This window comes from Callospermophilus lateralis, chromosome 9 (genome assembly GCF_048772815.1).
Source record: "Callospermophilus lateralis isolate mCalLat2 chromosome 9, mCalLat2.hap1, whole genome shotgun sequence".
NCBI lineage: Eukaryota > Metazoa > Chordata > Mammalia > Rodentia > Sciuridae > Callospermophilus > Callospermophilus lateralis.
The window spans coordinates 84,060,810-84,078,802 of record NC_135313.1 but is presented as its reverse complement, the minus strand read 5'-3'; the positions used below and the strand labels follow the sequence as shown (position 1 = coordinate 84,078,802).

At 35.6% G+C, this 17,993-nt stretch overlaps 1 protein-coding gene across 2 annotated transcripts in view; it reads left to right on the top strand.

Moving 5' to 3' along the window:
• Positions 1 to 17,993, top strand: part of Arhgap15 (Rho GTPase activating protein 15) — a 599,265-nt gene that overhangs the window by 406,123 nt on the left and 175,149 nt on the right. The window contains exon 11 of one of the 2 annotated variants that reach the window (XM_076866112.2): positions 302 to 379. The exons of the other annotated variant lie outside the window; for it this stretch is intronic. Coding sequence (XP_076722227.2) covers positions 302 to 379 — 78 coding nt within the window. The remainder of the gene's footprint in view (positions 1 to 301; positions 380 to 17,993) is intronic. 2 annotated transcript variants of the gene reach the window in all.

Below are 17,993 nucleotides of genomic sequence, written 5' to 3'. Positions count from 1 at the left end.
TTTAATTCCTATATTTTTATTCTAAATAAATCTTAAATGTGCTATGTCATCCGTTGTTATCTATAGCTCTTTTATGGCTCAATTAGAGTCAAAAGTTTTGATGATTAACTGTCAATTTTATGATTAGTTTATTGGTATTAAAATGTTGAAGATTGCTTAGGTTAGAGCACAGGAATTTGTTTTATCTGTGAGAAAGAGAGATTTGATGGTGATTTGCTGCTCTCTTCCTTCTCAAATTTACTTTTTCGTATCATCTTGGTTCTTATGGAAGCTAATATAAAACATAACCTTTTATTTTCAGGTCTAGAGGCTGATGGAATATATCGAGTTAGTGGCAATCTGGCAACAATCCAGAAGTTAAGGTTTATCGTCAACCAAGGTAAAGGATATTTTTAATTTGGACCTTTCCTTCTGTAATCTCTAACAAATATTCAGACTCTGCACTGTGGGCACTATGAAGAGATAATGATAAAACCTTTGAAGGGAGAAAGGGAAAGTTGAAGAAATTATTAAATTATCTCCATGGAGGTAAAAGATAACCATTGACTTGTAGATAAATAGAAAAGAGAGAGAGACAAATTAATAGTTAATGTGGAATAGATACCAAGTGGAAAAGGGCAAAATAAAAGTTGGGAAAATAATAATCAAAAAAAGAAAAATGGGATAAAGAAAATGTGGTATATATATACAATGGAATATTACTCAGTCATAAAAAAGAATGAAATTATGGCATTTGCCAGAAAATGGATGGAACTGGAGACTATCATGCTAACTGAAATAAGCCAGTCCCCAAAAAACCAAAGGCAGAATGTTCTTTCTGATATGTAGATGCTAACCCACAACAAGGGAGGAGCACATTAGAACTTCATTGGACTAGACAAAGGGGAATGAAGGGAAGGGAGAAGGTATGGGAATAGGAAAGACTCTAGAATGAATGCAACATATCTATATGTTCTACTATACTCTACTGTCATATAAAAATAGTAAACACCAAATAATTGCTCAAATTTGTATTTATATTCTGAATCTTAACCAAAATGAAAATATCTCCCCCAAAATTAACAGCTTCTAATAGAAACTTAATATACGCTGATGAATAGAAGAATGAATCAATGATGAAAATTAAAGAGTGAAAATCATGTTAGAAAAATATTTAATCAATAAGGACAAAGATGAAAAATTAGAAAATGTGTATGTTGTCAAAGAGTTACAAATTAAAATAACAAGATACCCCTACACACCTATTAGAACAGCTATGATCTGAAGCACCAACAAATGCTGACTGAGATGGAGAGCAACAGAAAATCTCATTCATTTCTGACGGAAATGCAAAATGGTGCAGTCACTTTGGAACATAGTTGGGTATTAAATACATTCTTATCATATGATCCAACAATTTGTCTCAGATATTTACCCAAATGAGTTGAAAACTAATATTCACATAAAAACCTACACACAAATATATATATATATATATAGCAACCTTATTCATTACTGTTAATACTTGAAAGCAGGGCTGAGGATGTAGCTAATTGTTTGAGCAATTTCTTAGCATGCAGGAGACCCTGGGTTCAATTCCACAACTCTGTATGATACTAGAGTTGTGGAAATATATCACCTTACGTTTGTCAAGAACCATATAACATACAACACAAAGACTTAACCTTAATATTAACTATGGACATAATCAATAATAATATATCACTATTTGCTCATCAGTTGTAACAGTGACCCCACTAATGTAAGATGTTAACACTGGGGGAAGCTGATGTAAAATTGAAAGTGTATATGGTAACTTCCTGTTCTTTCTACCCAATTTTTCTGCAAACTCAAAAATACTTTTGAAAAATATTAATGAAAAAATTGAAAATTAGGAAATGAAAAATAAGAAGCCCAATACGTCTTAAAGTGGTGTTAGAGAAGCTCATATGTTTTATAATCAGATAAATATGATAAAACTCAGAATTTTCTTATGCCCTTGCCATGTTATTTAACTCCTTTGTGCCTCTGTTCCTTACAGTGAAAACAGTGGGGGATAGAAGTGCCTTGAGGATATTTGTGAACATACAATTAAACAATATATATTATATTTCCTTAGTAACATGACCAGTTCATATTAGTTTTTCTTGCACTTAAAAATAGTCAGTGGATTCTTCAGAAAAATTTAGAAATTCCTCATAATCTGGCTTTGCATCCAACTTCAAACTAGCCAGCACCAGAGGATCCCCCGATCCTCAAAAGCCTTTGTGGTACTTTTATTCATTTGTTTATTTATTTATTTTGGTGGTGGTGGTGGTGCCAGGGATCAATCCCAGGGCTGGTACATGCTAAGTAGGCACCCTGCCCCTGAACGATATCTTTATCCATTTCACACTACACTTCTCAGCTCGACTCCTAAATTTGCAACCATTATATTTCATAATGCCTTTGCATGCTTTCTTCCCTTTGCTTTCAGTATTCTTCCACCTATTCTTTCTCATCCACATACATAGGCTTCCTGCCTAGTAGAATTCTTATTCTTTAAGATCCAGACTGTAAGCATTTTCCATCCAGAATCCTTTAGCCTAGGATTTGTCTCTGGGTTCCCATTACACTGGATGGTTGAATTTACAGTAGTGTATTTATATCCAGCATCTAAAATTCCATCTAATATAAGATCTAATGCCACAGATCTTATGTCATTTTGGGGGGAGAGAATATAACGAAATATACTTAGTGTTTCTATTCCAGAAACACTAAAAAAAAAAAAAAAATAGGATACTGGTTGAAATGTCCATCTTTTCTACAAATCTTCATAAAAGGTTAAGACTTGAATCGTACTTATATTTTCCCCATTACTAACATTAAATCTCAGGGCCTCCTGAAAGGGATTTCTTAATTAGTATTTGTTGAACAATGTACAAGTGTAGTAGGTAGAAGCATTAAAAATGCCAAACATTAAACTCTACATTAATTCTACTTGCGTTGAACCACCCAGTTTGGATTGTAGTCCGTTAGGTAAGCTGCCCCATGATTCTTATTTCTCAGAATCTCTATAACTGAGAAGTTCAACAACTCTGCTATTGAATGTTTATCTTTTGGAATTTCTTTCCTTCCTGGGAAAAACACAGAACTAAACTTTACCTTATTTATTCAGATTGGTCCCATTGGACAGAATGAGAGTGCCACTTCTGTGGGTAAAATTGAGATAAAATAGCCCCAGCTTCATTTTTGTTCCTGTTTATAACCAGCTAAAATCATTCTTATAATATATTTCATGCTGAAACCATATCCTGATTGGGATTCTAGACAGCTGGGCAACACATTTCTTCTACAAAGAAGAAATCTCAAAACAGAAGCCCTGCTAGAAACAAACACTAGTTGCATTTCCTGCCTTAAAAAAACTATTCTCAGCAGTTTAAAAAGGCAAAAAAAAAAATCTGCAATGAAAATATGAAATCTGTCCATCTTGTCTTTTGCAGTCCAAACTTCAGCGTCCTCTGAGGCTATGTAACTGCTCATGTTTCCATGAAAGTTGACAATGTAAAGCTGGACAGAGGCCTGAGTTGGTATCTGGTAGCAGAGAATTGTCAGTAAACTGTCTCCCTGGTTTATAGCACTGTCAAAATGCAACACATTCAACACAAATTATGCTACATCAGGACCTTTGATACCAGTGACTTTGTCCAAGTTGTGCTGTGGAGTTTTTTGAATTAAATGATAAATGAAATGTGCATACCAGCCCCTTTTAAAATTTGCTAATTAGATTATCCTTTAAATGAATCTTCTGGAAGGGTTTCATAAACCTTGTGACTAACACCATACCTGCCCTTCCACCCACATGAAGGCTTTAATAGTAGACGGACTTAGAAGAGAACCAGTGCTAGGAACAGAGGCTGCCATGTACACTGTGGCCGTGTGTGTGTGTGTGTGTGTGTGTGTGTGTGTGTGTGTTGGGGGTAGAAAGATGAAATAAAAAGGCAATACAGTGATAACTACATGAAAAGCATAAAGCACTGTGCAAATGGGATGAACACATTTTTGTTGTCTAAGATGGAACACAAATGATATTGAAATACCCTCCTTGTAGCAATACCTTCTTATCTCCTCTATGTTCACCTTACTCAATGTTCCTTTCAAGGAGGCTTTTATACATGTTTCTAAATATACGTGTTTTTTTAATGAATAAGCCCTACCCACTGTTAGACTAGACAAATGAAAACTGACTTTGGAGATTTTCAAGAACAGTTGAATTGCAATTTGCGTGTTTCACTAACTTTCTTGAATGCTATAATCATCAGCAATTCTAAATACACCAGTTGAGTGATTCAATTTGTTTTGGTTTTCTGTTTGACTCATGAAATCAGAAGGGATTAGATACCCTTAATTATACTTCCAGATCAGATGATATACAAGTTAAGTCCAAATATATCACTTTTGAGAAGCATTTCCTAATTATAACTAGTGATGATAATAATTATTATTATAAAAGAAGCTAGCATTTTCATAATGTTTCATGTATCAGGCACTGTACTGAGTACTTTACATGTAAGCTTTAATAGTGTCTTCAGTGACATATATAGTTATCCTCTTTTTTTAAATGGAGAAGCTGAGGCTCAGGTGTTAAATAGTGTCCTAAGGTGATCCAAATATAAGCAAGAGAGCTAGGAATGTATCTTGGATCTCTGACTCAGGACCTGGGCTGCTTACCACTGCTGTGACTCTTCTCTTCCCAATCATTAATTTTTTTATTATACTTTTTTAAAAGCAGACAGCAGTCTTTTCATGCTACACATGTTGGTGTGTGACTTTCCATTTCCATCCTGCTTATTGATATTGGTAAGTGAAAAGTACTACCATGAGAATTTGGTGAAAATTGTTCAAGAAGAGAGATAGCTGGGAAAATACCAAACATTATAGTTATGAAGAAGCCTGGCACTGCCATTCCCTATAGGGATTTGTGTATTTACATTTAGACAAAGAACCAATACTCAGTTCTAGCCTTGATGAATGGCATCGAGTATTCTCGGTTTAGTGGGATGAGGGTGCATTAGCGAGTAGTCCTCTGCCTTGTTTGTTGAATTTGGTGACAGCTTTCAGTGACATTTTGCTGATGTAACTCTTCTGCTCTATGCAAGCATCCCCCAAAGAAAAATGGTCCATGACCTTAGATGTCAACCTGTCATCAGCCTGTGTCATTACGTTGATTCTTCAGAATGATCTGTGACCTCCTGGTGGTTTTCTAGCATGGTACTTCTGCAAAGGACAGACTTCAGAACAGAGGATGCTGCATAACTGTGTTGAAAACTTTTGACAGTAGGTCCTGGAAATCCCACCAGACTGAATTCCCCCTCTTCCCCATATCAGAACTTAATTTCAGCTGCTATCTAGGCTTATTGCCCAAACTTGAAATTCAGTTCAGATTCTCTTTGGTATTACTTAAACTTCCTCTTTCCTCTTTTAAAAAAGAGACAAGAGAGATTGGCAACCTTTTTGGAAAATACCAGCTATGAAGCTTCCCAAGCCTATGAGCCAAAGGGAGAGCTATGAAGCACTGCAGGAAGGATGGACTGGGAATTTTCCAGACTGATGTTTTTTAGCACACAATAACAAATATTCCCTGTCACTGTTTGCCTGAGCTGGAGGAAATTACTTTTTACCAGTATTTTAGACCTGTTTTCCATAGATAGAAACAAAACTTAGAGGGAGACTCTTAGGGGTACTTTTCATTTTTCCACAGCAAGAGGAACAAAATGTGTAAATACCATACATCTACATACTCAAGAATCTTGTGTGTGTGCATTTGTTGCTTTAAGTAGAAGGGAGTATGTTTTAATTAATTTACAGTCTTATATTTTTCCTGTTTTTGTCCACCCATATTTTATTGACATAATAATGCAAATTAGATCTCATCTCTAAGGGATAGATTTGCTTATTTTTTTTAACCTGCTAAGAATAAACTCCATTGAAAAGAAACTAATAGAAAAATAATTTTTGTTACCAACCATATTTAAGCTACTTTTGTAGAAATTGGTACCTTAAAGCAAAGCAAAACATTAACTCTAGTAGCTAACCCTGTGCTTTTTCATATTATTTGCAGCATCAAAATTGAATAAAAGAAAGGGAAAGTGAGAAAGAATGTGAACAATTGGCAGTTTCATCATGAAATAAGCAATTGGATGAAATAGAAAAGGCTTTGGGAAAGGATTTCAAAACTTCTAGTTCTGTTCTTATAAAATATCCCTGTACCAAGCCCATTCATTTTTCTATTACATCAGTTTATATTGCCCCGTTATTATTTTTAAAACGAGTATTTCCTTAAGCCTACTTCACCCTCACCACCAAACACAGCAACAGCAAAACAAACTGTGTTATTTGCTTTATCCCATTCCGCAGGGCGGTTTTTGGTAAGTCAGATCATTGGTATTGCACCTTTTTGGCTTCCATATGACAAGATTATCTTTTAACAATGATTTATTTTTCCCATTAAAGCTAAAGAGATCACTTGATCATGAAAAGGCCAGACACTAACATCATTCAGGGCTTTGGAAACTTTCTTAGACCTCATTTTTCAGCTACATTGAGTCAGAGAGCTCAGAGTATTGATGGTAACACTGGTATTGCTTTCTAGCTGCTTAAGAAAATGTATGAGCAATAGAAAATAATCCTGAACACTGAGGTCAAAACAATAAGATTTTCATATTCCACACATTTATATACTTTCTAGTTTGTACATTATGTGGTATATTCCAATAGCAAGTTTATGAATCCTTTTATTTCTAATGAACACAAATTCTGGATACTCATTTTAAAAAAAAATATACCACACATTTCTTATGGATCATATTTTATTATTCCTTACAAGCCAAGCCATAAGAAACTGACCTAACACCATGATGAAACAATTAAAGGCAGAGACCATTTAGTGGGGAAAGAACATCAGATAAGAATCAGAGGATCTTTCTCCTTATTTTAATTCTGAGCTATTTGTGAGTCTAATAGAATCTATTTTAACCATTTTGAACTTCAGATTCTTGATTTCCAAAATGGGAATATTATTAAGAATGTGCGGACTATAAAAATTCAATCAACATAGGGATAATTAGTATTTAATTAAGATAACAAGAGGTTAAAAGATATAGGATCCATATTACTTAAGTTTTCTAGTAATAAAAATACCAAATATTAACCATCAAATGTTTTTTTTTTTTTTGCCTTCTACATGATTGAATTTTCTTTGATGGTAAGATTATTATTTTTCTAAAAAGAGAGACCATATCTGAAAATATTGGAGGCTTCTTTCTAGCCAAGAGATTGATCTCATTGCTAACCAAATTCATAGGGCTTCTAGATTCTTGGGCACAAAACAAAAAAAAAAAATTTCCTTTGGTAGATAAGTTTTTATTGGGGAGTGTATTCTACTGAAAGTTTAAATCCTATTTCAGTTGTGGCTTTTTCATGTAGATTTGGCCATTGCCTCTAGAAATTAGATCACAGTTATGTAACTGCCAATCCCCAAGAAAATTCCTTAGAATATTTATGAAATTCCATCATCATTATCATCATTATTATACCAAACCATCATCATCACCTTCAAAATTAATGAGCAGTTATTAAAAACTAGGTAGGAATGCATACCAAGCTTACTTCTGCTTTAACTTCACTTTGTAGCACTGGTACTTGACCCTGACTGAATATTAGAATTGTATTGCTTGTCTGCTGCTATCTCACAATACCGCTGCCAATTTAACTGTTTATAGCAATAAGAATTTATTATCTCATAGTTCCTGTGGGTCAGCAGTCTGCACACAGCTCAACTGAATCCTCTGAAAGTTTCCAATCCAGGTGTCAGCCAGTAGTGGATCCTTGTCTGGGGGTCACTTGGGAACAGGTTCACATGGTTGCTAGCAGAATTGAGTTCCTTCTGGATTATTGGACTGAAGGCTTTTGTCTATTGGTAGCTCTTTTCCAGAGGCCTTACAGACCATCTCATATCATGGCAGCTTGCTTCATCAAAGCAGCAAGGGAAAGCAAGATTAGAAGCAAGACAGAAGTTATAATCTTATGTAACAGAATCATGAAGGTCAGGTCCCATCACCTTTGTTACTTTCTGTTGGTTAGAAGCAAGTGAAAATTCCGCCCACACTCGGAGGAAAGGGATTATGCAAAGAATAAACATGAAGAAGTGGGGATAATTGAAGGACATCTGAGTCTGTCTGCCACAGCAATCAAGTGGTGGAGCTTTTCAAAAATAAATATTTTGATGTTCTCTCATAGAAGCTCCCAAGTAAGAAGTCCCAGATTGGAGCTCTAAATATATGCTTTAAAAGAGAAACTCTGCAGTGGAGTCAGGTGCACAGCAAGGTTTGGGAATCTCCTCCATAGCATCTTGCTAGCTCTGTTTGGGCTCTCATCTTGCTAGCTCTGTTCAGGCTCTCCACTGGACACATGACTTACCAAGACTAAGACAGATGAAGGTGAAGCAAATCAGAAATAGACCATAGATCCATATTTTTGTTAACCAGTTTTCTTGTGAGGGGAAGCTTTCTCTTTTTCTAATGTGACATTGTTCACTAAGTCCTATAAGCTGAGTCATTAATGTCAAAAAAAAAAATACCATGGATAGAACAGATGTTATTCATATGATTAAAATTATGTACATCAGTGCAATCATTTTTTGGTTTTTGGTATCAGGATTGAATCCAGGGGCATTTAACTACTGAGCCACATCCCCAGCTCCTTTTTATTTTATTTTATTTTTTATTTTAGATAGGGTCTTGCTAAGTCACTGAGGCTTGCTTTGAACTTGCAGTCCTCATACCTCAGCCTCCAGAGCCTCTTGGATTATAGGCATGCACCACTGTGCCCAGCTGCAATCATTTTACAATGTGTACATTCTGGAATAAATGAAAAGTAAAGATGTTTTACCTAATAATTTGCTGACAAAACTTAAGAGTAAATAACATTGAAAAATGCTGTACTAAGGCTGATGATAACTAATGTTCAGTTGAGAATCTATTTTATTGGACAGTGCCTCAAAGTTAGAGGTATTTCTGACCTCATAAGTTTGCAAGGTAGATAAAATTTGTCATCCACATTCTTCACAGGAGAAGACCATACTTCAGAAAGATTAAGTAACTTTTCTAAGGCCACAGAGTTAATACTAAGAAGCCAGAACACAAATCCATTTAAAACTTTCTGAAAAAAAAAAAAAAATATATATATAGCCTGATTGTGGGATTTACTTTATCATGGAAGAGGGGTCAGAGTGAGGTTTTTCTTTTCTTTAACATCAAAGAATCAATAACCACTTATTCTCATTATAATGTTGTGTCTTCCTGGTGTCCAGCCTGTGGGAGCCTTTTATAAGAGAAAATTCCATTTTAAAATGCCCTTTTAATTAAGAATCCCTAACTCCCTATAAGTACATTGATGATGTAAAAGTTGATTCATTTGTGTATCTCCAACATAGCAAAGTGCCTGATATTTCATATGGACTGAAAAAAAATGTGTTGCTAAAAAAATAAAATGAGAGAATGATGAATTTCTAATACAAACCAACTCTGTCAAATGATTTCATTGGTACTTTGTATTAGGTTCCATTTCTTGTATATTTCAGCAAAGAAATCACATGCTATATTTTATATTCTGTTTTCTCTCAGAGAGCTATAAATTAGCATTTGATGTTAGTCTGGATGTAAGAATCATGGGACAGAAACAAACAGTGAAGAATCCCATAACCCCATTCCCTGTCTCAATAAAACAAAGCTTCAGGGGAGTTAACTTACTATTCCTCAACACAGAACATCACTAGCAATTAAATACATCAGATATTATCAGAAATAATGGTGTAACCAGACTTGCTATTTTACCCCTTCAAAATGCTGGGAATTACTTGTTAGGAAGAAAACTGGATTTGGATAAATAGCAATGAAACTATGCTGGTCTTGTTAACTCCAGTGCCCTGAATTTTGAAAGTATCTCTTTTGTTTTTGTTTTCACACAGGAAATCCCTGTTGCTAGTAATTACAGCTTTAATGACTCACATATATTTATATAGCACCTCTCTTCCAAGGTGCCCCACATACTTTTGTAACATTTCCCTACAAAGTGTGCTGCATAAAGAAAAAGTATTCTCATCTTCTTAAAGCTCTTTCTATAAAGAAGGTAACAGTTTTAGGGATAGGAAGGAATTTTTTCAGGTCCTCATGAACACCCTGAAGATATATGTATTCAAAGTTTGCAAATGTCAGGGCTGAAGAATCAAATTAAGGTTTGAATGCCTTGGAGTGACAAAGACACCAAACCCCTTTCTTTTTTATGCTTGCCCACTGGAGAAGGAGTGGCTGGTAACCTTTGTAGCTTCCCTCCTCTCTGGGGATCCCAGAACAGCAGGATTTATATGGAGCTAAGAGGTGAGCTCAATAAAATAAGATTTTTATTTTACATCATTCATTTGACACATATTTAAAGAGCTCTTACGAGGTGCCAGGCATTAGGTGGGATACTAAAAACACAACAATGAAAGGAGCAAGCAATATTCCCAGGCACCTGGAGCCTCCAACTTCATATACATTTCAGTCTGCTGGCTAAGAACACTGGTGACTTACTCAGTGTAAATAATGAGAAAATACCAGGAACTGAAGGCCTCCCCTGTTCTGTTCCCTTCTTCTCTAAAATAGCAGAACGATTGGTGGCAATGCAGCATCACCATCTTCTTATCATTTTTATTTCTCCAGATTGCTTTTGTGTGGCCTCGTTGCTACCTTCTTTCTGAGTGTCCTGTTCCCGCTTCTTCTTACCCTATTCCTTTATGTTCTGGTCGTTATAATGGGCTCACTTACATTCCTGTGCTCAGAGTTTTGAAAGCATCCCACCAATGTCCCATCAGCCTTTTGGGCCAGAGAATGTATTGTGATTAGATAGGTACCAACAGTACAGTAGATCTGTCCTTAAGAGAAAGAGGCACACTACTGTTGCTTTTGCTTTCTGATAAACGCGTCCCTTGACACAAGTCTCAAGAGGAATTAGCTTCTCCACTCTGCTCCTACAGCATTTTGTACTTAAGGTTTAGTACCGATTTTAGTTAATTTACCATCCCATTTCTCTCCCTTTCCACTCTGTTAGATGTTGCAGGGTGAGCTGTGCTTCAGTCACCTGAGGATTCCGAATTATGTCCATCATGTGCCATTCTTACTGTAGGTTTTCAATACCCTTGTGCCTGCTAGGTCCTCTTATTTCTGATTGCTAAAATACTCCATTTTCTACTTCTGTCCTCAGATATCTACCTTACTTAAAACCAGGGTCAGTCATCATCCAAAGCCTAGAGGGGCCAAGTCTGCCTTCAGAGCCTTCTGGTCACCCTCCCCTCAGCCCTGGCACAGGCAAGACTTTTAGCCTTACTGAGCCCACCTTCTCCACACTTAAGTCGCATGTGCCCATCCATCTTTTCCATTCTCTCATTCTTCCTTTTCCTTCACCTGCTGGCTACACATTAGCATCCCCACCTCCTCTGAGTGTGCTCCAACTTTGCAAGGTGATAATCATTTGGCAGGTCAGGCTCTGTGACTCCTGGGAAGCATATGGTCAGGGACCTCATTGGAATCAGAACAATAGTGAGGTTTTCAGTTTGTACATGAACTATTCAGTTTATACATAAAGAAAATAATGTTAACTCTTTAAATTATAACATTTCACAACTATAAAGTCAGCCTTGCCTGGAATTTTCTGTTTCAGACCCCCCCAAAATATTGTATCTCTCATGTGTTTGTTCATTCTTACTTCTGAATTAATATAGCCCTCTTGAATTCTAAATCTAAATGTAATTTCTGATAGCACCACCCTCTCTCTAATCCAGTAACCTAAGAATCCCTCCTAATTAAAAATTTAACAAGGTTCCAAATACAACCAAAATGCAAAAGGCCACATACAGTATCATTGAAAATACTTTTAAAATGGTGAAGTGTATCTGGTAGACAAATTCAAATCTTCAAATTATAAAAATGGAAATTCAAAAATAGAAAAATAATCATAGATATCTTTATATCTGCTTCTGCGTTTATAACACCTCAAATTATTATGGAAGAAAGAATATTAAGGCATTTTTTATTTCCCAGGAATAAGAAAAGGAAGTGCTAACTACAATGCAGCTTCATGACTCAAAAGTCTGTAACTGGTATTAATGAACTTTTTAAATGCTAATTTTAATGCTTACTCCAACAGAAAGATGCCTTAAAGCAAAACTTCACATTTCTTATCTGCTAAAAGCAATGTGTTTGCATCCCTTACAAAATAAAATGGTTGAAATAAGATTTTTAAATGGCTTAAAGTTTCAAGGACTTCTCTTGTTCACAGTTATTCTTCTAGAGAAAAGAAATTTATAAAATCACATCCCTTAATGGTCCCTCTGCTAGAAAATGGAAGTATTCCCAAATAAGTTCCACTGTAGGAAAATCAAAAATAACATGTAAACTACAAATATGTTAGCCAATTGAGAATATTTATTAACTAAATAATTTAATAATAAAGAAAATGCCTACTTGATTAATTGTTACAGAGTAAAAATTACAATAAAACTGTCTTGATCAGTGCTTTGCAGAAGCGCCATTACTGTCTGTGCAGTTGTTTAACAAGGATTTAATTGGAAAGATAAGTGAATGCACATTTAAAAGTATTGTTAATTTGCTTTATAATCACCCCATCCTTCACAGTATTGACAGCACAAGGCACAAACCCCTTTCTGTTTTACAAGTATTATTTTCCATATGTGCACAATAAATTCTGAAGCAGTAATTGGAAATTTTATGGGTTCCAACATACCTAGTATAGTGGGTTTGGAGGTGCACTTTCTTTATGAGAGGTAACCCAGGTCTAGCTGTTGGAAATGAGTGACAAATCTTTATCTATTTCCTCCTTCCATTACAGATCAAAATAATATTTTATCCATTTCTTAAAAAAAGTTACCTCATACATTTTATGTCTAATAAAATCAACATTGAGATGAGAAAAAAAATGTCTAGGTTCTTTTAGTTAGTGACTATACTATTTTCTTTAAAATGTGCATAAGCAGTGACAGTTCTAATCACGGATGGTTTCTAACTATGTGGCACTTGTATCTGAAAATAGTTGTACTCAAACCTCTTGAAGAAGAGAAAATGGGAAAAAATATCATTTATGAATGACTATCTCTCCAGCCACATGCACACACACACATGCACACACACACACACACACACACACACTCACCCTCACATACCCTTAGGTGTCTGGAATCATCTGGTCAAAATCTAATGATCATGGTTTACAAAATAATGTGAATCTAATGCTTTACATTTCTAAGAAGTTGGAATCTTAGCTAATACCTCCAATGCCTAAAGCTCAGAGACTTTCTTTATTATCCAAAGAGTCTAAAGCTGCTTTGGAAGCAGGTCATTTGCTCTATCCAGTGGGAAAATAAAGTGAGGGCCTGATGTATTTGCTGATCCCCAAGGAGGCACAATCCCCAGGTTTCATTTCAAAAGAGAAAAGAATTGCCACTATGAGCCTTGCCATGAAAATGGAGAAAAATAATTGAACAAAGCTTGTTCCAGTTATCTCCTTTCTCTCTACTGATGAGTAGGAGTATCCCTGAAATGCCTTATGTAAGGAACACGAAAATAATGAAAATATATGGTGATGCTTAATATCCCCCTCAACCATGACTGCATCATGTTTGAATTGGCAGAAATAGTTTAACTGTAGGGTTTTTTCCTATAGACAGCAAACACTTCAAACATGAAACCACAGAAATTCTTTTGAAGAAAATTTACCTTTGAGTACTTTTCTCTACAAACCCCTTTGCATGTCATCTCTCTCTTTCTTTCTCTATATATATTTTGAAATATATTTTAAAGAGAGAGGTGATGTGGCTCAAGCGGTAGCACGCTCGCCTGGCATGCATGCGGCCCGGGTTTGATCCTCATCTCTATATATTATCATGAAAAATTATTATCTTTAGTCTCGCTCTGACTCTAAACTTCTTGTATCTTTTATGCTTATAGCGTAAAACAGATATGTTTTGAGTTTCACGTATCTAAAGATTTGCCAATAAATACTAATGTTCAGCCATTAATACCAACTTACTAATCATGTGACTCTTTCTTCATTCCAACAAATACACATATATCTCCTACCTTCCCCAGTTAAAATTATTACATGCTGAATTTCATTCTCCTTGTATGTGCATATATTTGTATATTGTGGAAACAATACACAGACACACACATATATATATATATATATACCCTTTAAAGATTTTTTTTTTTTTTTAGTTCTTATTCAAATTTCTCTATCAGAGCCAAGGATTTTAAAACCATTTGTCTCTGGTGAAAATGTCTTTGGGACCAAGACCTATACATGCCCCATTTCAACTAGCCAGAGCTGAGACTAGTGCAATAATGAAATGTCCAGCTGTCCTTTAATTAACTGAAATGAGGGAAATGTAATGTTTGATGAGAGAACCAGGATTCTGTGAGAGATAATGGGAAGACTATATGTTTCTCTGCCTTCCTGCATATGACGGAGCCATGGGGTGCAGGAGGGAGATGAGGCTTTTTTATGCTCCAGTAGGGGGAGCTTTCTTTTCCCTACTGTAAGAGCAGCATGGTGCATGTGTTTAAATACGCCATCCTAAAATGCAGACTTTTCATTTTCATTTTGCAAGTGGGAAATTTCACTATGTGATGGGCACATTACTCTTCTTAGCGACACATTTTGTGCAAACTCATTTGGGAAAGAATAGGAAATTTAGAATACTGCCTTCATATTTCTTCTGGAAATGTTAGCCTGAGTCCATTATTTTCAAACCTGATGAGGATTACAGTTCATTTGTATTTCACAGCAACCCATATTGTATTCTGTTTTGTGGAGTAAATAAGAGATGATACTGTTCTAATAGTGCTTGTATTTTGCTTTCCATATGAATAGTCTTATTCTGGGGGCAAGAGAGAAGGAAAAGGAAGCAGAGACTGGAGTACTCAATTTAGCCTTCTCTAGATGCAATGTGTTATTCTGACAAAGAAGTGCCCTGAATTATTTTATAAATAATCTAAACTGGAGGAGGTGGAATATAAACTCACTTAGGTCACTGAGTATATCCATATTCAAATGACATTATAAAAAGCGCTGTTCAGTAGCACCCAAATCTCTATCTCTTATTTAACCATGTCTAAAATACTTGTGGACTAACCTGATTTGATGGCAGTGTAGGTGGATGCTTATGTGCCACTGAAGGGAATTCTTTACAAAATAATTTTCCACCAGTATTTCACTGTGCCTGACATACCACAATTAGAAAATCAATTCATCTGGCTAAGGCAAGAAAAACTAATAACCTCACCTTTTATAATAAATAATGGTTGGTTGTAAGTGACTGATTAGATGGTTGTGTTAAGAAGAGTACTGAAGCAATGTTTTAATTAAGTAAGTAAGTAAGAGTTGTCTGATCTAATAGTGAAATATGACATGGGAATATTTTATTTTGTTTTGTTTTGTTTTATTGGTACCAGGGATTGAACTCAGGGGCACTGAACCATTGAGCCACATCCCCAGCCCTATTTTGTATTTTATTTAGAGACAGGGTCTCACTGAGTTACTTAGTGCTTTGCCATTGCTGAGGCTGGCTTTGAACTCCAGATCCTCTTGCCTCAGCCTCCTGAGCCACTAGGATTACAGGCATTTGCCACCACACCTGGCTACCTGGGCATATTTTTAAAAATTTAATGATCTTCTATGTACATGTATTTACTTTGTTTCTGTTAAGGTATTACATAAGAAAAGTGGAGTTTTATAATGAAAATGCCATGTGAGGCTTACACATTGTGTAAATATTATAAGTATTTATCTGTATCAGGCAGGTCAGCAGATGATATAGTGAATCTTCCAGGGAACACAGCAAAAAAATAAATAAATAAAATAAAAATGGAAATTTTGGAAGCGTCAGAAGAAGATTATTATCATTACAAAATAAAGAAGTGGGAACAGTCTTTTTTTCTTAAGGGTAAAATTAAAATCCTTAATTCAAACAATGAGTTGGATGAAAAAGTCATATTCTACTTAACCATTCACTAGAGCCAACTCTGTTCTACCACTTGCAAAATTCCTTTTTGGTATAAGGTATGGGCAAGATTATTTTGATTCTCATTCATTGTGCAAAGCATATATTGAGTTAATTGCCATGGGAATGACTGAAAATTCAAACTATTTTTCCATAGAAAACATGCCCCAGCTGAGTGTAGTGGTGCTTCCTGTAATCTCAGCATCTTGTGAGGCTGAGGCAGGAGTCTCACAAGTTCCAGGCCAGCCTCAGCAACTTAGTGAGATCCTGTCTCAAAATAAAAAGAATTACTTGAGATGTAGATCAGTGGTAAAGAATTCCTGAGAACCAATACCAAACAGAAGAAGAAGGACAGAAAGAAGGAGAAGAAGGAAAAATATCCCAGGCCATTTGATGACTTCAGCTGATAACCATAAACACCATCTTTGTTCCATAAAAGTTGTCATCAAGCTAGAACTAACCTTCCTATAGGGAAGATAAAAGAAAATCACTTGAAATAGAGCAAAACTTTGAGTTTTGATATGTCAAAGCCAAGTTTTCCTACTTTGTCTTCATTTCTTTTGGGATCAGGCTGATGAGATTTGTTTTCATTAACATAAATTTTTAAACAGGCCTGAAAAAATAGATGAAGCCACCATTTGCAACAGATCTCAATATTCTATGTAACCAATCCATTGGCTTTGAACAGACTTCCTGCCTACCTTTTCTATCAGCCTAAATGTAGTCCCTTTCAATGAGAGCTATAAGGAAATGTTGACTTTTTGATTTATTTACATATTTGTTCTTTCAGTGTGTAAAAATTCTATAGCTAGAAACACTCAGCACTATTAGGGAAACAAAGCAGTAAATGAAACATAGACTTTAGTCAGAACTGTTTTGATTTCAAGGGACAGAAATCCATCCAAATTGGCTTAAACAAAAAAAGAAAATTTTATGTAACTGGAAAATTCAGGAAATGACCGGCTTCAAGCATGACTAAATTCTAAAATTTAAACAGCATCATTAGAACCTTGTCTCTCTTCTCAGCTCTGCTTGCCTGCATGTTATCTTCATTCTCTGCCTTCATGTGCTGATAAAATGACCTAAAATGGCTTAAGGTCAACATAGTCCCAGCTTCTCATGCATAGGAAATCTCTTTTCCCCTTTGAGCTTGATTATTATTACTACTAAATAAAGCTGGGTAACTAACCAATCCCTCAATCAATCACTATGGCTAAGTGGCTAAGGAAATGGGATGAGCTGACTAGCTGAGACCAAGGTGACATGCTCCACATTTGGAGGTAGAGACCAAGGTCCACCAGGGCACACAATCAGGGATAGGAGAAAGTGGATACTCCTCAAAAGAACTTGGTGAACTATCCCAGAAGAAAATTCTGTCTATAATGAGGAAGTGAACTTTTAAAGTTAATTCAATGAATACCTCATTGTAGGGACTGGTGTGTGGAAGACATCAGGCATCACTCAAGCAATACTGTCACTTGCAAGCCCTTTTCCAACCTGCTTAAAACTCACTAGGTAAATTAATTTTACAGGGTTTTTGGAGTTTTTTAAACATGTAGAAATTGCTTTGGGAGATGATATACACAAACCTTGCTATAATTGATTTGTTCAGGAAAGAAGTAATTATATCCAAGTTAAGTTGGTGAGCCTACTCAGGCACAAGTGTGGACCCTCAGATGTCCTGAACATTCCATTAGTATATAATTGCTGAAATGAAAAAAAAAAAAATGCTTTCAATACATTTTAGGCAACCAACATTGAAAAGAAAAGAAAAAAAGTCTGTCATTTAAGCCAAGTATATGAAGGAACACAAGCATCTATGGACCAATATATATATACAATTACAAGACAGCATATGAAATAGGGGAGACTTAACCTTGGACAGGCAAAGGCAAATATTGAGAGAGTCAGAACAATGATG